Raw genomic sequence first — 27,919 nt, forward strand, 5'->3', positions numbered from 1 at the left:
ACTAAACCATTAAACAGTAAACAACGAAATAATATTTAACCCAGTGATTGGTAGGTAGTTCATTAGAGTAAAAACTACGATTATAAAATATAATGACAGCAAAAAAAGAAACTAAAATTATTAAAAAAAAATTGTAAGTACCTACATGTGCAAACTCGCTACACTTTTACTAATTTACTAATTTTATATGTTTTTTCTGCCCTGGATTTTAAATAGAACAATTAATAATTTGAGACAACACTTTCCATCTGAATCAATAGAGTATAACCAGCATAGAGAAACCAAGTCAATCGATAAAAATCTTAAGTCAATGTTTAGGACAATGTGGACAACTAAGTAGGTTATAAATTATAATTTTAGACGATCCACGTAGATCTTTGAAAATGAAGAAGTTTTAATATTTTATGTATGGTTGGTTTAAAAGTAGCAGTTGAATCCACTATGCATTACATAATATCATGAATACATTTTACACATTTATCTAAAATTACCAAAGTTGTATAAATTAATAATTAAAAATTAATTACAAAAAGTTTGTTGATCAAGAATATGATGGACAGTATTGCAGTCAGTGAAGCAAAACACGATTACAAAAAAAGTGGTCATATGGATTCAACTCTTAAAGATCTTTATAAAACCATCTGGAAACTAAAGTATGTATAAACAATACATTATCCTATATAAATATTTATATTACGGGATGCATATAAATATATAATTATACTTTGAACAGTGTTTTTGATTAACTCATTAAAATAATGTTTTTAATGGGCAGGGTAACACATTATTTGGTTAAAGAATACTTTGTGCATAGTTAATTGTGCATTGTGACTTAAATTTAAAAACAATATTAGGTACAACAATTTCTATACATTAATTATTACATAGGTATTGATTGGCATTAACAATACAGAAGTATAAAAAATATTAATTACTATAGTTATTATTAATTATTTAATTATTAAATGACACTAAAAAAAATGTACACTTTTACTGTTTGTATTACACACACATACCTATATAACACTTTCAATATTACCTCGTTAATTATAGCAATGTAAAGATTATTTCATCTACAAAACTACAAATAATTTAAGTACTCATCAATTTAATGATTGATAAATCAGTTTTAACTTTTATTAATTAATTTTTTTTTTAATTACACGGTTACAATCATTTGTACATGTAAGTTTATATACAACAATTTGTGCAGTGCAGTAGTGTATGAGCATGGTTTTCAAAAGTGTGTACAATATTTAAAATTAATTAAAATTTAAAGGTTAATATTAAAAATGTTATTAAAAAAAAAAAAGCGGGTAAGTGGATGTCGCTCTGCTGTACAGTAGGTTATAAGTGGGTCACTGTATGATGGATTGTATTAAATTTGAATTCAATGATATCATATCAGCGATTCTGAGCGGAGATGGTTTGTCAGTCTGGATATTTTATATTGTTTTATTTATAAATGGCCTTTAAGTTGAATTAATATTATATTATTATTTTTATTTGTTTCCATGGTGACATACAAAGCATTAGAATTTAAAATCTCGTTTTAAGTGGTTTTTCGTAATTTGTCGGTGGTTTTTCCCGTGGCATTAAATAACTATTGAGAAAATTGAAAAATAACCTCTTTAAAGTACCATCTTGATCCAATTTGCTAAAAGATAAGATACATTATGTTGAAATCAAAGCACTCCTTCTGGTAAAAATTTTGTATACAGGATAAAATAAAAAAATAAACACCATTATAAAACCAGTAGTTTCCTCACTCCGCTCAAAATCTAAAATTTAGAAAGTAACTTATTAGTTATGCAAATTACCAATTATGTTTCATTATCTCAAAATCATCTATTCGGTGATAATCTCTAATATACATAAGAACATGCTTCTTGATAGTTCAATTATCCACCCAGACTTATCTAAAATTACCAGAATTGTTGTACAAATTAATAATTAAAAATGAATTACAAACAGTTTGTTGATCAAGAATATGATGAACAGTATTGCAGTCAGTGAAGCAGAACATGATTACAAAAAAAGTGGTCATATGGGTTCAACTCTTAAAGATCTTTATAAAACCATCTGGAAACTCAAGTGCGTATAAACAATAAATTATCAGATATAAATATTTATATTATGGTATGCATATAATTATACTTTTGATAAACTCGTTAAAATAATGTTTTTACTTGGCAGGGTAACACATTATTTGGTTAAAGTATACTTTGTGCATAGTTAATTATTCATTGTAACTTAAATTTAAAATCAATATTTTGGAAATTTGAACTTAAAATAGATACAATGATTCCTATAAATTTAGTACATAGGCCATTAATAATACAGAAGTATAATAAATATAATTAAATACTTAATTATTATTAAATTACAAAAAAATTTACACTTTTACTGTTTATATTACAAACATGCATACCTATAATATAACACTTTCAATATTACTTCGTCAATTATAGCTATGTAAAGATTATATTTTCATCTACAAAACTACAAATAATTTAAGTACTCATAAATTTAATGATTGGTAAATTAGTTTTAACATTTATTAATTAATTTTTATTAAATTACATGGTTACAATTTATACATTTGTACACGTAAGTTTATATTACAATTTGTGCAGTACAGTAGTGTATGAGCATAGTTTTGTAAACGCTTGTGCAATATTTAAAATAAATTTAAATTTAAAGGTTAATATTTAAAATATGTTATTTAAAAAATATATCAAATTATTACTAACAATATTATATGACTAAAACTAAAAGTTATAAATAATAGTATTAATTAAAGTAAAAAACCATGGCAGTTGACATTAAAAGACTGGGCAATTATACAGTATATTCTGGGCAATGTATAATTTTGCGTCATTGCCAATAGAAATCAGGCTGTGTCCACATAGCCAATTAGTTCTCTTTGCCCGAAATAAATAAAATATGTATTACTATTAGATATTTTGTGTAAGAGAAAGAATAGTCAGTAGGTACAAATGCACAATATTGTACAAATAACTTATTTGTTTTAAAACGGATATAGGCATGTATTTAATATTTATAATATAAATTCAATATGCATATACTATAGTATGTTATTATTTTTTGAAATAATTATGAATTCATGGCATTGAATAGAGGTAGTAATAAATAACAGTATATTAACAAATAGTTTTTATACTCAATTTAATGTTTGTTAGATATTTTAATTAGATCATTAGGTATTCTGTAACTAACATAAAACAAAAGTATGTTTAAAAAAAATATCATTTTTAAGAGTATAATGATTAGCACACTAAAACTATTAATCTTGGTATTGAACGTGATAAAATTTAATTTTTAATAGCTAAATCTAAAAAAATATTTATCAATTTATAAATTATAAGTATCAAGAAATAATTGAACCCATATGAACTATTACAAAAATTTTTACATTTATTTAAGAAATATATATATAAAAAATATAATTATATCCTAATGTAGCTAAACCTGATCTAACATTTGTTTTTCTATTTTTTAAGCTCTCTTCTCGGTTCCAAACATGAATTCAACACAAGGATATTTAAATAACAGTTTATTGAGTGGCACTGTGGCAGTTAAATGGAAACATTTTTTATTTATAATAACTTAATAACTTCAACAAAAAATACAATATGTATAAAAATTTAAATGAGTAACTTATCAATTACAATTAAAGTATTAAAGTAAAGTACAAACTGTTTTACATTATCTCAAAATCATCTCTTAGGTCATTATACTCAAGATCACGACTCTTGATAGCTTAAATATCCACCTATATATATAGGTAGATAAGTAGATTAGGTAAAACTTTTTCTTATAAAAATGTTGAATCAGTATTTCAGATTCTAAAATATTTAGATAAACTACCATACATTTAGGTTATCTAAGGCTTTTAAGAAATATGAAAATAAAAATTTAAATTCCATTTAACATAAATATTGTGTAATAAATAGAGCAAAAATATTACAAAAAAAACCACATGAGTAAGTAAATCGTAAAACATTAAAATACGTAGTACACTACGGTGGTACACTGGTATGTCAAAATGGTAACTAATTAAAATTCTCTACGTATTCCCAGTTCTCAGAATGGGTAATTAATTTTATCTTATCCTATTAATTAGATTATAAAAGTGTATATAGGACAGTCTTCAATGTATTTTACCTACATGTTTATCGATCGGATAAGTATATTGGTATAATAATTTTATGTTTGGGATTTTTGGTACATTGCGTACGAAATTACTACCAGAAACGGCAGAAACTTAAGTAAGTACTTATAAACAATAAATTATCAGGTATAAATATTTATATTACGGACTGAATATTATACTTTGCACAGTGTTTTTGGGAAAATCATTAAAATACTATTTTTAAAGGGCAGGATAATTTGGTTAATTTTGACTAGTTAATTATGCATTGTAACTTAAATTTAAAAGAGATTAAAAAAGAAGGCGAGTATGTGGGTGTCGCTCAGCTGTACAGTAGGTCACAAATAGGTCACTGTAATGGATGGTGTTAAATTTGAATTAAATAATATATCATTATATACCAAAAACAATTCTGAGGGGAGACTGTTTGTCAGCCTAGGATATTTTATATTATATTTATATTATTGTTATTATTAATACGGACAATATGGTAGCCAGTAAGTTGAATTAATATTATTTGTATATTATCATATTTTAATATGATTAAAAAATTTTTAAAAAACCAATACATTCATCGCTCCAGCATGTTTTTCAAAATAATTAATAAACCATAGTATAAAACAAACTATGCAGTACAATGGGTCAAGAACGTTTGGAGTCATTATTACTGCTTTTTACTGAACAAGAAATGGTACCAATCTATCAAATGTAGATTTAAATTCAGTAATAGATGAAAATATGGGTAACAGACAAGCCCGGATTAAGATAATTTTGGGCCCCATTATACATATATTATAGGAAACGTACTAACCACCACGAGGGTTCACTATTGTTCGATATCCGTTATGGGTCAGAGTTCATGCCCTCTCCCCTTTAATCCGGGCTTCATAACAGATGAATGTCTATTTTAATATCTTAAATATACTTATATGATTCTTAATTATTCAATAATTTAAATTTGTATGTATTTTTTAATAATGATTTAGTTCATAATTATTATATTTTATTTGAATTGACTAGTACCTATATTTTTAATATAAAATGTTCGTAACAAGACACTTAACATTATATTATATTTTCATTATTATGTTTGTAGCTATTATTCCTATTACTAATACTGCTATTATTATTATTATCAGTCTCAGTTCCTATTATATTATATTAAAATATGTAAGCATATATGAGCATCAATATTAAAGGTATATTATTCAATTTTGGTGTGTTAGTTGTAATTATAAAATAGTTGATTTAAAGGGATTATAATATGAGTATGTAAATAATACTACATTATAAACCACTTTTAAAGTTGAATATTGAAGAATTTTTCTGCTATATATTGTGTATACGTAGTAGGTATACACACAAAAAAAACTCATCAATCAATACATATAACATACCTACACATCGACTACATCCCTTCATTCAGAATCTAAAAAATTAATCTAAAATCTAAATAATGAAAAAGGTTAACTGTTTGTAGACAATACGTTGCAATGCAGCTCCTGCCTCCTAGCTTGTTCACATTAAAAATGAAACATGTAGAATCTGTGTTTTTCCCACCAAATATAAGTATAAGACAACCTATAGTTACCAGGTTTTACCTTTTCATTAATATTTAAATAATAAATTAAATAATTGTAAATAATAAGTAATAACATATTTACATAATTTTACAAATATTATAACATATTATATAGATACATAATTATTACACTAAATATATGTAGTTATTCATTGACTTATTTGACTTAGGTATAACATATATTTTAATTACTCCACTATAAACCGAACCTCCTCTAGTAACCTCTCTACAAAATGTCTGCGCTTGTTAAGTGTTTTTTTAAATTTTTTTATGTATACTATAAACGAATGAAATTAAATTTGAAATTTTTTTATATTTGCTCGTTGATAATGTCTAAAATTAGAATTTGAATTATTGGAAACGCTCGTATATTTTGATCGCTGGTACCTAATTTCTAACCAGCGATCACCTTATACCAACCGTATAATATATTATACATTTATACAAATATACTACATATAAGTCATAACTTATAAAAAAGGTATTTTAAAGAATAAAAATGAAAAAAGGTGAAGCCGCGAGTATCGAATTGTCGAGCATGTGATTGTAATGGATGTGTTATATTTGAATTAAATGATAATTATTAATAAACCATTGCATACGAAAGACGATTTTGAGCCGAGACGTTGTGTCTGGCATACATGCATAAATAGTCAAATCTAATAAAATAAAAAAATTAATAAAAATTGAAAATATCTAATGGCTATATAAATATTATTTCCAGTTTTCAGTTAACTTTTTTTTTGTAAGGAATCTTCTATAAATTTTTTTATGTTAGGTATGGGAAGAAAAACATTTTTGAATTTCTAACTGAATAATAATTTGAAATTTTTCGAGATTTTGATGAAATTTGACATTTGAATTTTAAATGCATATAACAAATAATCGTGTATATGACGTATCTTTAATACTTTTCAACTTCCATTAAAAAAACTTATGCGGTACCTTGCATTAATTTTTCAAGCTTTTTTACTAAGTGAAAGAAAAGTTTTTATCGAGATAATTTAAAAAATTTACAAAATATGAAAAATTTTTAAGGCTATAAATAGCTCAAATAGATATAAATGTTACCATATATGGAAAATGCTATTATAAATACTTGTTGAAAATTCCAAGTGTTAACGATATTAGTTTTTGAGTCACACCAAAAAAATAAAATCGATTTAGTCAATAATAGGGTTGTGCAAAAATTTCCAAGCTTTGGTTAAGAACAAAATATTTTTCTTAAATTTTATTTTTTTAATGACAATTAGAATTTTCAAGAAAACAATAAATTAATAATTTTTTAAAAAAAATTTGTTACCTAATTAAATATTAGTTTTAACATTTAACAATAATATAACTATAAAAAAAAAAATATGCATTTAAAATTTTTAATAATGAAGTACCTTAAATAAAATTGCTTATTTATAGATTCTCTACTAATTTAGGTTATGTTTTCATTAGGAGAAGCAAATATTCATAAATACATTTTTAACAAGAACAACAATCAAATGTATGGGTGACGTCTACGTGTATGTTCTGCTCGACCACTGGTTGATGAGAATTTTTTTTCACACAAACCACACTCGTACGGTTTTTCGCCTGTGTGTGTTCTATAATGTAAAACCAAATGCGATTTTTGCGTAAATGATCGTCCACAAATGATGCACGCATATGGTTTCTCCCCGGTATGTGATCTTTTATGTATACACAATATAGATTTGCTGATAAATGTTTTAAAGCAAACATCACACTCAAGAGGAGCTTTTCCAGTGTGGACATTTTCGTGTCTGGATAAACTATTGGCGTTGGTGAATTCTTTATCACAAAATCGACAAGAAAACTGACCTGTGTCGGTCATAGAGGGAAATTCCAAACTGTAATCGTCCCGAGCATCGAAAAACTCAAAATTATTTTCATTGTCATCGCCAACACGATCATTATTATCATAAGTTTTCTCATCCATGTCCACTGATTGAGGGAAATTGTTTTTCGAATAGTCATTATTATAAGTCGGCTGTCGATATCGTTTATTTGATTTTTTCGGTGACATAATTTCCGCTTGAGTCATGGCCTATAAAATATTTATTAAAAGAATATATTATAGTATTATACACATTACATACACAGAATTTAAAATCAATAGATTTTAAACCTAACAATTCACATTGACTGAATTAAACTCAATTCTCATGACTGACTAACATTCTATAATAATATTAACTTAATTAAAATTAAAATTGTTCATACTAAAAATACATAAAATACTAACTATATTTATTAATATGATAAATATTTAAAAAGTAAGTTGTGAATAGATAATTTTATAAAATATAAGGAATTGGTAGTTGCTACATCTAATGTCTTTGTACAATGTGCATAACCTAAATTAATACAATTTCATAAAAATACAATAATTAGATATTTTAATTTAAAAATTATAGATATAGAATTATAAAAAAATTATCAATTTTATACTTTAATGAATAAAATATAAATTATAAATTTATAATAATGCCTCAAACCAGAAATATATCTAAATCTAGCGGTAATAATATCATATATTTATACTTTGAAAGCTAACAGTTTAAATTGATAATATTTTGGTGACACACCATGGTAATACATGTCACGTCACACTGATTTAGAATTATAGTAGTAGAGAAAGGTTTTATGTCAATACGAATAATATTTATTTATTTTTTGATCTTAAATAAAATAACTAAGATTAGTGGTTTTTGTTTGAACAACTAATTTTGTTAAAATTTGAACTTCAAACCCTTAAATCATATCTAACATTCAAGTTATTAAAAAGAAAAATTGTTTTAGAATTGATTTTAAGTTTAAATAGGTAAATTTATAATGACTGATAATCAAAATTAATGATTTAAATTATATTGAACAAAAATAATAATAAAATACTAAAAACCTAATACAAACCTCGATAACTTTTTTCTGTTCATTCATTTTTTTTTTTGATAATTTATGAAATCTACAAAAAAATTAAGTTATTAATTATTTAACACATACAATTTTGTTTACTAATCAGTAATCACACTAAATGGGCATTTTGTTTATATTTACACTATTTACTTCAGACAAAAATTTTACTCAATGTTCATACTCACAATTTAGGGTACTCTTCGTGAACTTCTGAAATTCTTGAATTATAAGGAGCGTTAATCGCAGCAGTATCTATATAATTTAAATAACAGTTTAATGAAATACAATATTTGAATATAGCTTAGTAAAATGAATTGTAATAGAAATTAAATGTAATATTTTAGATTAAAAATGTAATGTATAAAATTAATAAGATTAATGCTGGGTTACGTGAACCATTACTAAACATTTAAAGAATTTTTAAAGAATCAATAGTGAGCTAATGGTTTCTTAAACATGATTCAGTGGACCAAAGTCTATTAAATTTTATTGAACCATATAATTAATCAATTTTTCATGCAATCCAATATTAAGATACCTTTAGTAATCCAAAATATAAATCCAACTAAACAATTAAACATTATTGACAATCATAATGGTAATTTTACCATTAAGTTATGAAGAAATATAATAGTATAATAGGTTTTATGTGAGATACACAAATATATTTGAATCAAAAATACTATAAATATTAGTCAGAAAATTAATAGAAATATATATATATATATTCTAAAATTTAAAACGTTTATTAAGAACAAGCTAGTCCGGCAACCGGGGACAACCCAAGTTCTTTGAACTTTCTCTTTCGCATAAACGAAAAAGTGCCATTTGTGACTTTATTATTACAGGACAAATTATTTTGTAATTGATGAGAGGGGGGGTTGTTGATTTTTTTAACATGTACTATTTAATAATTAAACATATAATGTATAGGTTTAAGATCATAAATAATGAAATGGTTATGTGGGTGAAGGGCCCGATCTATCTGAATTATCATCAAACCTTTAATAATCTAACAAATCCTATTAATCCGTTAACCAATGATTACTTATAGCCTATAGGTCTGACTAGCAAGGTGTTTAATAATAATAAAAATTATTTTATTGTAACCAAACATATATACATCGGACATAATATTTACATAAGAAGTTACTAAATTCCTATAAGCTAATGCTTGTGGTGGGGTTTAAAGTTCAATAGATTTACACATTTTTAGGATGTAGGTCTTGCTACATAATATTTATAATAATTATAATATATACATTGATGATAGGTTTTATTTTAAAAGTTATTTACTTTAAACAAGTTTTAAAAGAAACTTTGCATTAAAATGTAGTTTTTGTAGTAAAAATAAAATAATTATTGAGCATAATATAATCCACTAATATTTTAGTAATTTTATTTGAATTATATAAAAATGATAAAATGCTTGAAACAAAATAATTGATAATTTATGGGACTAGTGCAAAGTTATAACGGAATGAAATTTAAAACATTTATTTCAGTAAAGACACTGGTAAGATGCAAATATTACCATTGTATATCTCTTCTGTATCATCTTCAAACATTTCTTCTTTCAAATATTCCATTATTTTAAGATTTTCTTGTTTAGATCCATCTTTTGACGACTCGCTTTCTTCTTTAATTGCCATCTACAACAAAATGTTTAAGAATGTTAACAGGTTTTTTCTTCTACAGATATGGCAACAGCTTTCATGCTAACTATAAGCAATAGACAAATATTTCTAATAAGTCAAATAAATAAAACCTTAGAATACCTTAGAATTATTTTTCTTAGTTTCTTTTGATGGATTTTTTAATCTACAACAAAAAAACAGTTAATTCATTAAACAATTAAGTAAAATAATATGTATATTTTTGTTAAGACGACAGAAACAGAGGAAAGAACCTATTTTATATTAAACTAACTGTATACCCAGAGTTTGAGGAAAAAATTGACAAGCATAAAATATGGCGCTATATTGATGTATCTTGGTTTTAGTATACCTCAAAAAAAAAAAAGAAAAAATGTTACATCTGTAATTAATGACAACCATATATACAAACGAAATAATGAAATTCTAGTGTGAACCACCTCTTAGCAGTAGCGGACTTAATTCGTCATCTAGGGGGGGAGGGGCATATTGCCTGTTTTGGTCCAAACATTTTACTTTTAACTATTTACCCACTTAGCCACTTAGGCCTATACAAAGGGAAAATATGTATCCAATAGTGAAATGTATAGGCATTTATAACACAAAAAACACTCTGAACTTCTGTACAGATTTTTGAAAGAAACAAGTTGTTTATGATGTCTAGAGTGAGGAAGCATGGCCCCTATGCACCCTCCCTAAACGGCGTTTCTGCCTCTTGGCAAACTATAAAGGTTGAAAAATAAAGCCATAATCACTCCCAATCTCAAGAAAATGTGTGCAAACTTTGGTGCTAATTGGTTAAGTAGTTTGTAAGTTTAAAAGCCTCATCCAAATGTACATTCATTTATACCGAGTGAACAGATGAAATAACTTTTGTTCTAATCAATGTTTATAAATTTATTTTTATATATAATTTATGTACTTGTGCTACACATATTATATAAAAAAATGTTTAAAATAAATACTTGTTTTAAAATTTAAAATTTAATTAAAATTTTTTTTGGAAAAATTCAAAATAGCTTATTTGTAAATCTGGTTATAAAAACAATTTTGATAGTAAAAACATTTATCTAAATCGAGTTGTTTTAGAATTTTTAGAAATATCAATATTTTTATGAGTAAATTTATTTAGAACATAATAACTATTTTCAAAATATTATTTTTGAGAATTTGGTGACATGAGTATATTTCTTAAATTATTTACTAACCATTTAATTTTTACAATTTTTATCATACGATTAAGTAGCATAATTTTTTTTTTGTCTAGTCTTCCTGTTCTAACTAGTATATATATTATATATTATATATATATATATAGATAGTAGAAGTGGATACGTTAAGTTGGTCTAAAACAATTTCTTAAACTGTACAGTGTAAAAGAAGTTTTGTCGGTTTAATTACAATTCAATTAAATTAATTATAACCCCAATTTTGTTTTATTATTAAATGTTGTATACTTACAAAATATTAAAATGTTCTCGATTTGTGGAAGCAGTAGCTAAATTTAAAAATAAAAAATAATTAATTCACATTAAATATACAAATTGGTAAAATACTAACAATTGTGAGTTTTAATTTTTTTGGAGAATTCATTAAAATCCAAAAGCATTTCGGAGCCCTCATTTATATTACTATTAACTCTCTTTTTGGTATGAACTGCATCATTTTCATTTCCCAAATTATTTACAAGTTGAACCTAAAAAGTAAAAAAAAATATTCAAATATTTTAATGAAATAAAAAGGAAAAGTTTCAACCAAATGTCTAGTCACATTCGCATAAAAAAAATGCCATTTATAACCAATTAATTTATTTAATATTGTATATTGTATATATTAAGAAATACAAAAGTTTTAAAATATCTTACTTGTTGTACATTACGGAAGTCCATACGATTCAAATCAGTAAGCATTTGATTTATTTGTGTATAATTTTGAAGCACAGCTCTTGCAGTAGTGTATCTGCGTAGTGTTTGTGCAAAGGCTCTAACAGTAGTCACCTAAAATTAGAAATTATAATAATAATAACCATAAATGGTTGAATGAAAAGCTATAGAAAAAAATTACTTTTATTGAGATAATTTCTTCTGGACACCCTTGCATAGCCGATATAAGCCATGCTTCTAGGCCTTTGGAAAAATTTCTAATTGCATCTGTTAATGTTCCTATACATAATTTATTAATTTATAGTTATATCTTTAAATAAAAATATACAAAATATACATACTAGGAACAGGCCGAAGAACATCTGGAATTAAAACTTTAACCAAGTTTTGATAAAATAGAAAATCAACAGTTTTCATAAACAGTTGCAATGTTTTGCACTTTGACAATGAATATAATTTTTCTTTAGATAAATATTGTTCTCCTTCATATTTATAATTTTTATCATCTTGATTACACCAAAATTGACGCCAAAGTGACTCAATAGTGCCAAATTCTAAGTTCAATATGGCACTCAAAAATGCCTATAAAAGCAATATTGTTTAGATGAAAATAAATAATTTTTAATTTAAAAACAATTAAGTACTTCACAATGTTCACGGTACAAATTTTTGAATGTATCTACATCTTCTAAAGTACAATCATCACTCAATTGTATTTCATCAAATTTAATATCAGGAAATTGTGGTACAGCATTAGCACCATCGCCTAAATATTCTTGGTCTTGTGCTTGAGGAGAAGATGGAATACTGTTTTGAGAATAATTACCAGAATCTGAACTGTTTGTGGTATAATGATTGCAATTTTGCTCTTCAGTTTTAATTTTTGTTGAACTACTACTTTGACTTGTTGTTTCAACTGGTAGGCTTTCTTCTTCTTTAAAGTCATTTAATAATGAATTATGTTTAATTCTAATACCATAATAATGGTATTTAGAATTTCCTCTAATAAACAAAAAAACTGTTAGTAAAAGAAGCCACATAATGTATTTAAAAGTAGCACCATACCGAGTTCCTAGACGTCTTGTTTGTAATCCCGTAAACACAGATCGGATAAGTTTACCAAATGATGGTGCATTTAAAGGATCAAATTTAGTTTCCGAGCAATGTGTTAAATAATTATCATATATTGTTGATCGAAGTAACGACACTCCTTCAGCCTTTTCATAATTATCCATCAGCCAGTCGACCTTCATAATAATATATCATTGAGTTATTTATTATTCCATATAAAATCTATCAACTGCTTACAGTTGCAGGAGAAATTTTATTTGCTTGCATAACACCGGAGTTTTGCATTCCTCTATTTGACTCTTCGATACTATTCAGTTGATTTATGTTTGTTACACCAGTCTCAGTGGCAGTAACTGTATGACATGACACATCCTAAATATAAAAATAAAATATTGATATTTTATTATTTCATTTTCTATCGAATTTATAACAATTTAGGCAATATATAAAACAAAATACATTGAGGCACATTATTATCATAATATATTCCTAATTATTATACCAAAGATCTTACGGAATTTGGGCTGATTTTTTTAGTGTTAACAATTATAGTATGATCATTATTTCATTACCTATATTTTGTGAGCTACATGTTGGTTGACTTAAGGTGTTTGTATCCTTTAACATTTTGAACATGTTTTATATTTCAATATGTTCTTAATTTATTATAATTTTGAAGTTAAAACTAAGTACAGAATGATCCAGCAAGTCCTGTCCATTAATTTTAGACTTTTTGTAAAACACAAAACAGAAGGATAGTTTGTTCTTCTATATTATATATTATATACGTACAAATATAGAAATATAATTGGTGACGAGTTTTTGGATAATTCAAGTCAAAATCATGAAAATGTCTTAATAAAAATAAGGGTTTGTATAAATAATAATTACTTGAGAAAAAGAATTTGTGCTGGGAGTGTAATAATGGGTTTGATCAGTCTGATGCATAGTTCCACTTTCACCCAAAGTATATACTGGGTACACCCTGAAAATTAAATGAAACTATATATTTATATGAACAAACATATAATTTATATTAAGGGGATCGTTGGCGGACAGTTATTTTAGCCAAAATGTGAATATGAATTTTCAAACATGATTATTCAAAATTTAAATCAAAAATCTTAAAATGTGGTGACTGATCTCAAGTACATACAAATCTGCATAAATTATTGCCCGTTCATATGCACAACACCTTGGTGATAACTTGTACATGCACCTGCAGGGGCTTTCCGCTATTTCTTTTACACACAGTTACACACATTAACAATCACTTACTACGCACACATTTACAAGACTCGCATGCATGCATGCATGCAATTTGAAAATTGCCTATTTCAAACTCCTTAAAAACTGTCCGCCACTGATCCCCTTAAAATTGATAGTAAAACATTTACATTTCTCCATTAGTGAAAATTGCTTGTTCGCCAATTCCTTCAACATACTGTACATAAGTAGAATAACCAACATCATCATAATCAACAGGCTCTACTTTGGGAACTAAAAAAAAAAACAAATAATTAAGCGTTTAAGCCATAATATAATGTTTTACAGAATAATTGTAAAAAATCAAGCTAAAATAAACAACAGCGCCACAAAGACTCTACAAATAATTATACTAATAAATATTTAGCATAAATCTTAACACAAAGAAATCTAATTTTACATATAACACAGCCTAAATTCAGTGAAAATGTTTACACCAGTATGAGGAACCTTTAAGCAAATTAAAAATTACTACATCAGAAAGTTTAAACAAAATAGAATACAATTTATTATAAAATAATAAACTAGAACATTTTAATTCAAAAAGTTTGAAATTAAAATTAAAACAAATGTTTCACTGAGTCTTACCCAACGTAGGTACTGGTGTAAGGGAAGTATAATATGTTCCATGCGTCCCTTCTTAATTGTAAGCATGTAATTTTATAATTATTATACATGATAATATGAATTTTATGTTGCAAATGGAGAACTAATATTGTACAAGAATAAGATAAATATTTAAATTTTATTTGAATAAAATCTGTTTTTATTATACAAAAAATGTCTTAAATTATATTAATATAATAATAGACATTTTGTTGAACTTACCTGATTTTGCAACAATATAATGGTCATTATCAACAGTAACTGTAGAAAAATTCCTATCTTTATGATCTAGGTGATGTTTATCATCATCCGTTGATCCATCATCATTAACTGCACTAGTTCCGTACAGTGTATCATTTGCAAGTTGTCTATTACTGTTGACATTCTGAAAACATAAAGATTTAGATATTATTTAAGATAATGAAGAACTGGATAAATGTGTGTTCATACCACAAAATTTTGTTGTACTGGTTGTACAACTAGAGTTTGACCAACTCTATTTGCTGTTACAACAGGTATAGTATTAATTTGGGGGCCAGTAGCTGTTGACCCTTCTAATTTGATTCTACTCCTCACAGAAGTCGCCATGGAATTACCTAAAGCAATAATTTCATTATTTTCTTAAAACTTGAAAAATAATATAAATTGAACTTGCAGTCACAAATAAAAATCAACACACATAGGTATAATGAAAAGTAATTAAATTAATATTTATTAAACATTAAAATAATTTTGGATATCCTATATAATTATAATGTAATTGAAAACCACCAATAGATATTATAACTATATGTGAATTGATAAAATCGAATTTTGTTTACAAATTCTTTAAATAAATAGTTATTTATAAATAGGTATAGGCATAAATTATAATTATAATATATAAAATTTATAAAAATAATAGAAATTTGTAATTTTATAAAACTGGTAAAATATATTTTATTACAACACCAGAATAAAAATATAGATCACTCAACAATTTATAAAGAATTTTGCTCCTTGTGAAAGACACTGGATATTGGATCATGAACATGACTTTTGAATATTGCAAAGAAATAATTATAGGTACGTAATTATAATTATATATTATTGACATGTTCATAATAAAAACAAATTATGTCACCATAGCAACAGATAACATCAAGTGTATCAAAATTTGAATTATGATTATACATTATTTAGGGGTTCATCATATTATATGATTATATAATTTTTTTTAAATTAGATAGACTTCTATGGTCGCAGTCAAAAAACATATTCCTATCAATAAAAAAATAATAATTAGATTTTTTTGTTATTATTTAATATTTATAAATACACCTCAACCACCAGGGTTATTGGCGTTTTTGACACCATTTATAAAACTACATTTTATAATTTTTAAAATACATTACAAACAAAGTTGTATACAAAATATTTTAAATATAATAATTACATTTAATCTGTGTAAAAAGTATAAATGATATTTTTTTTAATTTTCAAATAATATTATTAAAATAAAACAATTTATAATTATAATAAAAATGCATTTTTACATAGGTAAGTGTAAAAAGTTGTACCAACTTATTTATAACATTAACTTTAATATTAAAAAGTAAACATTTTTGTTTTGAATATTATTCTAAAAACAAAAATAAGTTGTGCCATAAAAAAACAATTAACACCGAATAAAAAAATAATCTAAGACACTCATTTACATTAAGTTTTTAAAGTTAAATAATAATAATTTAAAAACTAAATTTTATAATTTCAAGTAATTACTAATATAAAAATATAATGCATTAATGACTATACAGTATACATTAATTAAGTTATAATTACCTAGTGTGTTATAATAATTTTGTTTAATGTTTATATTAAGTTGTAAACAATAAAAATTATTTTCCATAATTTTCGTTTCATTTTGTTGGCCGTAAACGTGTCGTGTGTGTCCAACGGAATAATCAAACATAAATGCATTTTTTTGTTCGTGTTAATCGTTCCCCTGAATTGTTGAGTGTTGACGAAATAAGGCGTTTATGGTGACTATGGCTACGGCTTCCAACCCGTTGCTAGGAGCGGTTTCGGTCACAACAAACTCGCAACCACGATAAAATAACAATAGACAACGTGCGATGGCAACGGTCGACGATGAGCGAACTGACGAACGGTGAACATTGATTATATTGTATGCTTAATCAATGAACTGGATATCAATATCATCTTATATTCGCCCATCGTATCCTGTTCGCCTCATTTCATTGGCTGTTGACGTTTGCCGCCAAAAACAAAATTTATGCGCGCAACCAAGAAGGACACTGTCTTCATGCGCGCAACGATAAACGATCGATAACAAGATTATAGGAATAGGGCACGCCGCCGCCGGAGCCGCGTCTTGTCAGTAAGTTGTCTTCGCGGATCGCTCTGCCCGACGCGCCACCTCGGCACCGGCCACCGACGTTGTCGTGGGAGTGCGTAACAGTTAGATCATAAATTCATAATGTGTATAATAATATGCTATGCGTCTATGCTGTTTGCTGTTACTATAATGTAACTATGACCTAAGGCAGCGGTCCTCAACCTTTTTATATCCCCGTACCATCTATATACACAGTTTGACAATAATTTTCATGTACCACTTGGCCGAATAACGTTTTTTTTTTGCATATTATCAAAAATTAATACCGATTGGATTACCGAATACGTTATTTTACATATTATATCGAAATTAATTTTATTAGCAAAATTATGTTACTATATAAACATTTAATTCATAAAAAAATAAAATGAAATATTGACAGTTGTTTTTTATGTTATAATTAATATCAAAAAAACCAAACAATATTTATTGTAAATAATGATCCATTCCATTTTTTTTACAAAGAGAGACTTTCTTAGCGTATCACCTTCGAGTACCTACGAGCTTTCTGCTTACCAATAGTGATACCTACACGTACCAAAGTTTGAGAAACTCTGATCTTGTAGGTGCGTAAGCTCGGTCGAGTGCAGTGCGCGTGTGTGCTTCAGGCGCTGGCTGTATGTAACGCATTGTACAAGTGTTGAAGTGTACAACTGTAAGTTTTCCGTTGGTACTTACCTATATATTGTAGCCTGTAGGTATTTGGCTTGAATGCAGGACGATGCAAACCCAAAATCATTGACTTACGTCTGTAACGGAGATCGCTGAACACGTATTTACGTAATTAAGTATCGTCGTGCGCAAAGGCGCAACTATGGTTAAAATTCTGGGGGGGGGGCTAACAAAACTATGTATTTAAAATAACCCATAGGGGGCTTTTATCTAAATCAATAAGGGATATTTGTGGGGGGGGGGCTAAGCCCTTGGGGCTTAAGGTCGTGCGTCGACGATGGTGCATGTGACGAAATTAATGAGAGACGAGAGAGTAACGCCAATAAGGATTAATGAAACGTCAGTTAGCATCGAAAGGGATTCTACAAACGGAACGATATTCGATACCTAATCAAAACCTAATGTGTAAAATGTAAATCGCTAAAAACCAATCGGACAAGTCCACCCCTTCGAATTTAGTCATTTAGATGATAAGTAATCACGGGACGGGTAATAATATCCTAACAAAAACACTCCGTCAACTACGTGTAAAAATTTTGCTAAGAAAAAAATAAACTCAAGTTAGAAAAGTTGTGATATCAAAATGGGGCTAAGTTTGACGGCTACCTAAATTATATACTCAAATAGTGCTATTATGGTGGTATTATACAATTATAATATGGTGATGTAAATATTTATGTCAGCATTATATGTTTAGTTTAAGTCGTAAATATTAGTAGCCGCCAAAAGCTAAGTTAAATTATTTAATTATTGCTCTATTCGCACTTCATCAAATACTAACAATTATAAATAATTTCTATCCTAGGTAATGAATTTCAGAAATTACTTAGCCCCTTTTTGATATTACAACTTTTCTAACTTGAGTTTTTTTTTTCTTAGCTAGGTTTTTACTCGTAGTTTACGTATTGTTTTTGTTGGGATATCATTAATTTTTTTATTACAATTTTGGATATAGTTAATCTATGTTTTTTTTTGTGAAAAACCGCGGGGACAAAATATTTTTGTTGTTTTATGGATTGAGTGATAATAATATGATATATTATAGGCATATATAGCTATGAATGTTGCTGGAAAACGATAATGTGAACATCTTTAGCAGTTTAGCTCCACGAGGCCATCGCGTTCATAATACGTTTTTGTATCATTGCATCTAACCCATTTAATACTTTGACGAATGATTTTTGTATAATGAGCTGACATCATTGAACTACCGTGGTGGCAAATCACTAAGTGCAATTCATAAATTTGTTCTTCAATATTTAATGTCTGGGTTGTTAGGTAATCTATAAATATAAAAATGAATGTTTGTCTGCAGGCTGTGTGTGTGCCCTTTATGCATTCCTTTAAACGGCTGGACCGATTTTGATGAAATTTCTTGTGCGTGTTTGAGTGGTTCGGGAGGATGATTTAGATTTACAATTGGTAGGTCCAGCCCGGGGAGGTGCAGCTCAAACGGGGATTTTGAGATTTACAGTGAACATTTTTGTTTATTAATGGTTGCTATTGCAGGTTAAATCGGGGTAGATGGGGTGCAAGTATGCATGAGTTGAACAATCACAATTTTTTTAAAAGTTGTAATTTTTATAAGCAACGAAGTTGGTCAGCTAGTGCATTTATAATTAGGTCATTGATCATTGCAGTATAGTTGGGTCTGACCAAGTCAGTAGTTGTTTTGTAAAAATATTTATTTATTTGTATTAACTATATATGTGTGATGTTTGTGTATGAGGCAATAAGTCTGAAACCTAACGCCATCGATCATAACTTGCTCTGAAATAGTTTCATACATAGAGTTTAATGTCACTTTACTGTGGCGACGACGACTACCAGTGCACTGTTCAAATAGCGATGGCAACCGACGTGTGGTGGAAATTATGTATATTCGAGGTTGCTATGGGCAGCCAGTACAAACGCGGCAACTCGTAGGGAAAAACATAATATTATACACTGTTGAAAAAAATAGCGTTTCGATTAATAACTATGCTAATAATTTTGCTAGTAATTTTGCATATTCCTCAAGCTGTAATCCTCCGATCAATTTGAAGTTTATAATTTATAAAAGTATCATCTACATAGCATACTGCAGATCAACCCGTGTAAATTTCAAGTCAATCAGTTCATTAGTTTAAACTTTAGGTTACAGAGAGGTCGGACCATTTTTTGTAAAATTAAACAGGTTAAATACGAGTTGGCCGTCTCGTCGTCACCAGCTCTTTATTTTTACTTAGCTCTGCGCCGCTGGATTATATATTTTACATTTATTTTAATGTATTATTTGCATTAATATGCCACTAAAATAATTATTATACTTCAATTGTACACGTTGCCGCAGCAACGTGAGTATAGTGGGATGGATAAGCGGCGGATCGGGGGGACAATATTATATTTTACGATATTTTCGTCGTATATGAAAAATCAGACTTAAAAGTACTTGAACATTTTTGGTTGTAACTTTTAAGCCATCCAATCAAACCGCCTGCGAGTTCCCCCTGTTCCCATCTGCACAATATTTCTGATCGATTTATATCTTACATGACCTTATATGTTCAGCCGTTTGCCCTGTAGAGCGGGCCGATGGATTAGCACAAATTAGCACGGTTTTCAATGGTACAACTCTGGCCCCTGTTAATATACGTTAGTGGCTACTCGCTTTTTTTTTATTTCCTTTTTTTTACTAACTTTTTGTTACTGCCGACACGCTGGATCCTAACAAAACCCCTCCTCGAAACTCGGTGTAAAAAAATCGACAAGTATAAAAAAAACGACTCTATAAAAGTTGCAATATCATTTTATAGCTAAGTCTTCGAACTATATAGATATCATTTGTTAAAATAGTGTAATACAAAATTGAACTTAGCGTTTGGTGACTTTAAAACACTTGTTTGGTAATACTCTACCTATTTCAACCATAGTAGACTACATTATTAGGTAGGTAAACTAAGTATGCTATAGTATTTTTACATTTTTAACTTAAGTCACCAAGCTAAGTTTAATTATTCAGCAGACTATTTAAACATAAATAATATCTATATAGACTTAGTTATAAAATTATATCACAACTTTTAGAGCCTTATTTTTATACTTGGACTTTTTTTTTGTAGTCTTTTATTTAACCAATAGACTTATTATTATCAACTTTTTTTTTAAACATACCTGTTTGATACATTTCTTTTGAACAACAACGCTCCTTATGATACTTAATTTTCCTTTTTTTTCTATTCTTTTTATTAGTTAAAGCCATTATTATAAACAGTTATTTTATATATTATAATAGTTATATAGTACCTATATAATAATTACAATGGTGAAACGGCAAACGCCAAATGTAATAATCAGTACGCACTACACGCTTACGTACGCGGTTTAGGCACACAGCGAACTTGGGATTTCAACAAAAGTTTTAAAATTGCAGCGAGAGTTAACAGCCGTTGAGGGCAAGTCACGACACACGAAATGATTTGTCCCTGCGAGACCGTGCCGACGCGCCGTCGCAATCGTCCGCGGGTTCGGCGTCGTCGTCACTCTTCGTACGTCGTCGTCGCCGCCACAGCAACGAAAGTAGTCACATACGAAAAATCGGCCTTAAAGTACTTGAACATTTTTGGTTTTAACTATTAATCCATCCAACCAATCGGTTTGCGAGTCCCCCGTTCCCATCGGCACAATATATTTCTGATCGATTGATATATACCCCATAAGTTCAGCCGTTTGCCCTGTAGAGCGGGCCGATGGATTAGCTCAAACCAGCATGGTTTTTCAATTGTACAATTCTAGTTCCTGTTAATATACGTTAGCGGCTATATTCGATTTTTTTTTAACTTAGCTTTGCGCCACTTACTAACTACCGTCGCGCTGGATAATATACGATCTATAAGGTTGAAAGCACGATGCCACGATGTATATAATATTATTTACATCACGGTTGAAAGGTTCTCACTGTGCCCTGTGGCCCATAGTGCAGTCTTGTCAACGATGTTCAAAAACCGTCCGTCCGTCTGTTCCTTTCTCGTGTTTGGCGCCTTTTAAGAAATACCGACGTACCAGCTATATATAGCAGATGCTGCACCCACGATGGCGTGACGACGTCCGGTATTATTATAAGTATAATAACATCGTGTTTTACCGTTATCCGGTGGATGGTGGTATAATATATTATACATAATACTAAATACATCATAATATATACCACTCGGTCGGTAGCAATACAAGGATTATTGGCAAACCCTGCTGGACAAATCAAGGACCCGCGTTACATTTTTAGATTCTGAGCGAAACGATTATGAGTGCGTGCACTCGCATATTGTATTGATTTTACAACAATGTGTGTTTCTATATTTGTGTCCAATAACACTTTTTTTTAGAAAAAAAATTGCTCTGATTATCAACTTTGGTCGATGTTTCTTATAGAAAATTGGGTACTGGCTAGTTGTAGCCTTGTGAAATCCCCGCACTGGCGTGTGAAAACTGTATAGCCCCGCGCCACTAAGAATTATTATATCGCCGCCATCCATAATAATAATATCTATATCGCATTAATAATTCAACTATTCTCGGAAAAATGTACCATTATTAAAAGTACCATAGGTATTTATCATATAATATGGGTTATTTAAAAATCAATAATTAAACCGATCCAATATCAAACGGTTCAATAATAACCACCGTCCCCCGTCAGTCGAGTATACGTTTTTGTTCGTTTTTGTTCGTCCTTATTCGATTTACCGATTTATATTATTATTTCATATATTATTAAAATTAATTTAAAATATTTGTGCCAAGACAAGTGCCCGACCTACTATCGCTTATACATATAGTTATATATATATTTGTAATTATTTTTTATTTTTCATATCGTTTTTCGATATTTTTATTATTATGGATGGTAGCGAAATAACAAATTTGAGTGGCGGGACTATATGTTTTCACACGCTCGGGAAACCAGTACCGAAAGGCAAAAATTGGATAGGTATAGTTTATTGTACTGTTGGGAAATCTAAATTGAAAATTCTCAGTAGTTTTAAAAATAATTACCCGAAAAACTAAAAAATAGTACACGAATATTTGTTAACATTTTAATATACCTACACTGCATATATTATAGGTAAATATAAGGTTATCAAGAGATTAGATCATCTTTATTTTTTTCTTTAAATGTCAATAAAAAAAATAGTAAAAGTGCTTGGAAATGTAATACAAGGTACTTCCTCATAAGTTGTTAATTTACAAATTAAAAAAACGGGTATAAATGGGTCACGCTCTCCTAGTTTCCTGTAGGTACTTTAGGTGTCTAGAGAGTCAATGAAATGGATATTGTGTTAAGAGGACGTGATACCCGCATGTGTTGTCTCCGTCTTACAAGTACGTAAAATAGCAAATTTTACGCACAGCAGAACATGTGTAGATCAGTTAATAAAAAAATTAGAGTGAATTGACCTCTTATAAAATCTAAAGTTAAGATTATTATCGAGACAACATCATGGACTTTTTAATATATTTTAATTTTAAAGTGAGTGATGTGTATTTTAAGATGTTCAAACAATTTATAACTTTAAAATATTCATAACTCGCGTTAAAATTAAAATATAATAAAAAAAACCATGAGGTTGCCTAGATACCTAATAATCTTACCTCTAGATTTTATAAGAGGTCAATTCGGTCTAATTTTTAAGCTAACGGAGCACGTGTTCTGCTCTCAATTTGGTATGTTACGCACTTGTAAGTTGTAAGACGGAGACAACACATGCGGGTATCACGTCCTCTTAAATTTTAATTCAATAATGATATAAAATTATTGTATACGAAAAACGATTCTGAGCGAAAATACGACGGTCCGTCGTCTGTTAGCCTATAATAATACTAAGTAGGTACCTATACCTATATTTGATAATATTATTTTGATTAAGGTAATTTGATTTACTATTAGCATTAATTGTACAAAAGTAGGATAACTTCATTATTTCCAAAATAATTACATTTGAAAATGTCATTGTGTATTTGTGTGTATAAAATATAATAATATACTATATAAAAGTTTCATATATAGGTACCTACGAATATTATTTTTAAATTACAACAAAATAACTAAAATCGTTATTCTTAGTTTTAATTAGTAATTTCGTCCCAAGTCAAGCAGCAGTAGAGAACAAAGGCCGGCGGGTGCGTGTGACACCGGGCCGCAAATAGGATCAACAAACAAGACTGATATATATTTTGTACATTGTAAGGTGACGCAGTAAATTCTGCAATCGCCAGATGCTATTATATCGTTTTATGTACCTATATTAATTGTATGCTATAATTTGTGTGTATCTTAAATTGTATCCACCAATAAACGATGGCAGCAGAGGAGTAGTATATTGTTCGAGCAATTTTGAGCCCCTTTGCAGTCGGTTAAACAAAGGAAAAAAAATCTGAACTTAAAATGTGTTAAAAACTAACTGTTTATATATACTTTTTAGATTTGTTTGTTACAGCACAAACTATTTATGAGAATCCTTGTTTTGAATTTTCAATCTTTATCTATAAAAATTGAATATTTTATCATTTTTTAACTACAAAACAATTTGAACATTTTCGAGATTTTAATAATTGTCATCAAACTTAAAATACTTATAAAAAATCATGTATATGAGTCTTTAATATTTTTAAATTGCTATTATAACTACTTATAAGAAACCATGTATTAAAATTTCAAGCTTTTTGACCAAACAAATACAATTTTATTAACATTTATAAAATAAAAAAATAAAAATAAAAAATTGAAAATTTCTATAAATAACTCACAACGAGTCAAAATATTTTGAAAATTTTATCATGTATAGAAAATATTAATGAATAAACATTTGATCTAAATTTCAAGTACTTACTGTTATTATAGCTATTGAATAACTGCAACAAAATAAGAAAATCGTTGTGTGAGAATTTGTTAATTTACATAAGTAAGTATCCACTGTCTAACTTCAAATACTCGTAAAAAATTTATTTTTCCGGTAAACTTTTTTTTTAAACGTAGAATAACTTAAGGGGAATCTTGTATTAAATTGTCAAAGCTTACATTTTACATATAAATAAAAAATTTTTATGCATTTTTACCTCGAAATGACTTCTCCAATTTTCATGCTTTCGATGAATTTTGTCAAAATTTGAACTTTAAATGCATATAAAAAATAATCGTGCCTAGGTATGTATCTTTAATATTTTTGAGCTGTTATTAAAGCATCTTAATTATAGCATCTAATATAAGTATCTTTATTTTCAAAAATTCGCATTTTACTGAGGTGCCCTCAGTTCTCACAATCTCACCACATGGGTTTAGAGATTCAAGATGGATATAGAAAATTGTATTTCGTTTGTAAATGGTTGCCATAGGTTACAGTTTACAGATTTTAATTGTAACAGTAAATTTAGTTGAAATTAGTATTTTTTTATTGTATATATAAATGGTTACCATTGGTTACTCTGGGCCTCGGGCAGTCGGAAGATGAGGCCTCAAATAAACAAATTATATCTTAAAATTTAAAGTTATATCAATAATAGATTCCTCGAGACCTGGAGGGTGTTTATACTTGATAGCGTATTTTTTTAACCCCAATAGATAGATGAAGAACAGCACACGCATTATTAAAAGTAGGTATCGGTTCACGAAAAAGAAATATTGCTTTTTGTTTATTTTTAGGGTTGCCATTGGTTACATATTATTATAATACTATTATGATGATATAATATTATATATTTCGTTGTGAAATATTATTATTCAAATCAGTTTTCGTAATATTGTTAATTAAAAACACAATAATAACAGTAATAACAATCAATATAATAATATGATATGATGATATATTAATATATTATAGGCAGGTTACGTATATATTACATTATTGTAATCGTACGCCGTCTCACGAAAGTCAAAGTCCACCCGCCTCACACTCTCAGCCGTTATCTCGCACTCGCACTCGCACATACGCGGCGTGCCCGAGACCAAAAGTGCTGAACCGCCTGAACCAGCGATGGCTTACCTTGCTGTCCGGTTGTCCGCGGCATCACTCCACACCGTCTGGCTCGTCGCCGTCCACACCGATCACTGTTCACTGCGCCAGTTACCGTCACGCCACTCATGCGATCGTTTGTATAATTTTTCCCGACAAGTATAAATTACCTGTGCGCGTGGTCGCTGTGGCGCCGTACTACGGTAGGATAATAACAAAATAATATCGTCATACACATAGTTATTAATAATGTATTCTTTTGTTTATTAAATAGTTTCGAGTGTCGGAGTGTGCCGTGTAATAAAAACGCGTTTTTCGTCGCAGACATTATCTCGTGTACATAACATATAATATTATAATTGTTTACAATTATCGGTATTTGGTTTTAGTTTTTAGTAATTTTATACCGTCTCGGCGTATTCTATGAGAACGCCGTGCCATTTCGTTCCGTAGGTATTATCGGTGCTCACCTTCGAACTCTGCTAACCACACGTCATCGTAAAATTATAACCTCGGCCGACCACATCTAGCTCGAGTCCACCGCGATGGCCGTGCTGGTCGGAGGCCGAGACAACGTGGTGTCCATATCGGCGGCAGAGTCGATAAAAATGTTGGCTTTTTCCGTGGTCTGGGGCTCGTGGATCGTCGTCAAGAACGCGGCCGTCCGGGCTGTTACCCCGCTCTGGTCGAACGGCGGTGGCCACAGGGACGACGTCGACGGCGACGACAGAGTGTCCGGCGCCAGGGCCGTTGACGATGACACAGTCGCCACTGCTAGCACCGTCGCCACTGCCGGTGGCAACAAGGCCGCCCGCCGGGCGCCCAGGGACCTTCCGCCGCCCTGTCTGTCCACCACGGTTTACGGTACCCACTCGTACGTCAAAGTCAAGGTTCCATGTTACTGCAATATCATATAATATTATACCTAACTAATATACTTATGTCCTCTAACTCATAAGTCATAACCAGGGTTCGGGACTTTTAGCTCTTATAATCATCAAAATAATCGCTGAAAAAAGTACTATTAAATATTTCATTATAAGCAATCAAATAAAACTAAAAAATATTGAAATAAGCAAAAAAAAAAGCACGACAAAAACTATCAACACAAGTTTTTTTTTATAATTGTTATACTTAAAAATATAAACAAAATTTCACCTTTAAAAAAATCAAGAACTTTTAGTCTTTTTGATTTTTTTAAAACATTTAAACTTCTTTACAGATTTTCTGAAAATAATTTTAAAATTGTTTAAGAATACAAAAAAATGTATTAATTTGGCCGGATAGTAGATACTAGATAAGCGAGCCAATACAAGTCCCGGTGTTCATTACTATAGGAAGTATGATAAATAGGAGAACAATTATGTTTAGTTCTAGCTTTACCATGGACAATAAAAAATAAAATTATCAACATTTTCTAGGTTTTTGTTTGTGGTACGTGTTATAATAAATCATAATTAAGCAGAGATATGCAAAACAGCAAAAATAAACAAAAAAACCGAAAATAAACAATCTTTTTTAAAAAATTGTTGAAAAAACAAATAAAGCATTTTCAAATTTCATAATTGAAACATGACATACACTTCTATTGCACTCTGCTAGTTTTTATGTCAAACCATAAGAATAAGCAAATGCTATAGTCCCGAGTCCTGGTCATAACTATAACGTGAATTTTAATTTCCGAAAAAAACAAGAAAAATGC

General features: G+C 28.6%; 3 protein-coding genes across 5 annotated transcripts in view; 2 read left to right on the forward strand and 1 right to left on the reverse strand.

Moving 5' to 3' along the window:
• LOC132946132 (uncharacterized) lies at positions 1-26,629 on the forward strand. 2 transcript variants are annotated; one of them, XM_061015972.1, is made up of 6 exons: positions 1-133; positions 217-336; positions 534-653; positions 1,975-2,094; positions 26,086-26,420; positions 26,492-26,629. In XM_061015972.1, the coding sequence occupies exons 1-6, from the start codon at positions 93-95 to the stop codon at positions 26,566-26,568; spliced, it is 813 nt and encodes a 270-aa protein (XP_060871955.1). In that variant the 5' UTR covers positions 1-92; the 3' UTR covers positions 26,569-26,629. The 2 variants fall into 2 exon arrangements, with proteins under 2 accessions (XP_060871955.1, XP_060871956.1); XM_061015973.1 differs by lacking the exons at positions 26,086-26,420; positions 26,492-26,629 and adding an exon at positions 3,525-4,799.
• Positions 7,064-21,668, reverse strand: LOC132946129 (DNA-binding protein RFX2-like). Its single transcript, XM_061015967.1, is given in 20 exon segments — positions 7,064-7,350; positions 7,352-7,812; positions 8,679-8,730; positions 8,867-8,933; positions 10,216-10,333; positions 10,460-10,502; positions 11,798-11,834; positions 11,897-12,032; positions 12,202-12,333; positions 12,401-12,498; positions 12,561-12,801; positions 12,864-13,221; positions 13,285-13,466; positions 13,528-13,662; positions 14,182-14,275; positions 14,688-14,790; positions 15,145-15,195; positions 15,385-15,547; positions 15,613-15,758; positions 21,386-21,668. Coding segments are annotated over 20 exon segments (2,826 nt in total). The 5' UTR covers positions 21,474-21,668; the 3' UTR covers positions 7,064-7,229.
• Positions 26,294-27,919, forward strand: part of LOC132946130 (epoxide hydrolase 4-like) — an 18,916-nt gene continuing 17,290 nt past the window's right edge. The window contains exons 1-2 of one of the 2 annotated variants that reach the window (XM_061015969.1): positions 26,294-26,592; positions 26,671-27,107. In XM_061015969.1, the coding sequence (XP_060871952.1) occupies positions 26,763-27,107 (345 nt within the window). In that variant the 5' untranslated portion in view covers positions 26,294-26,592; positions 26,671-26,762. Of the gene's footprint in view, positions 27,108-27,919 lie in introns of both variants that reach the window. The other variant, XM_061015968.1, reaches the window with a different exon arrangement.

The sequence above is a fragment of the Metopolophium dirhodum genome, chromosome 6 (assembly GCF_019925205.1).
Source record: "Metopolophium dirhodum isolate CAU chromosome 6, ASM1992520v1, whole genome shotgun sequence".
Taxonomy (NCBI): Eukaryota; Metazoa; Arthropoda; class Insecta; order Hemiptera; family Aphididae; genus Metopolophium; species Metopolophium dirhodum.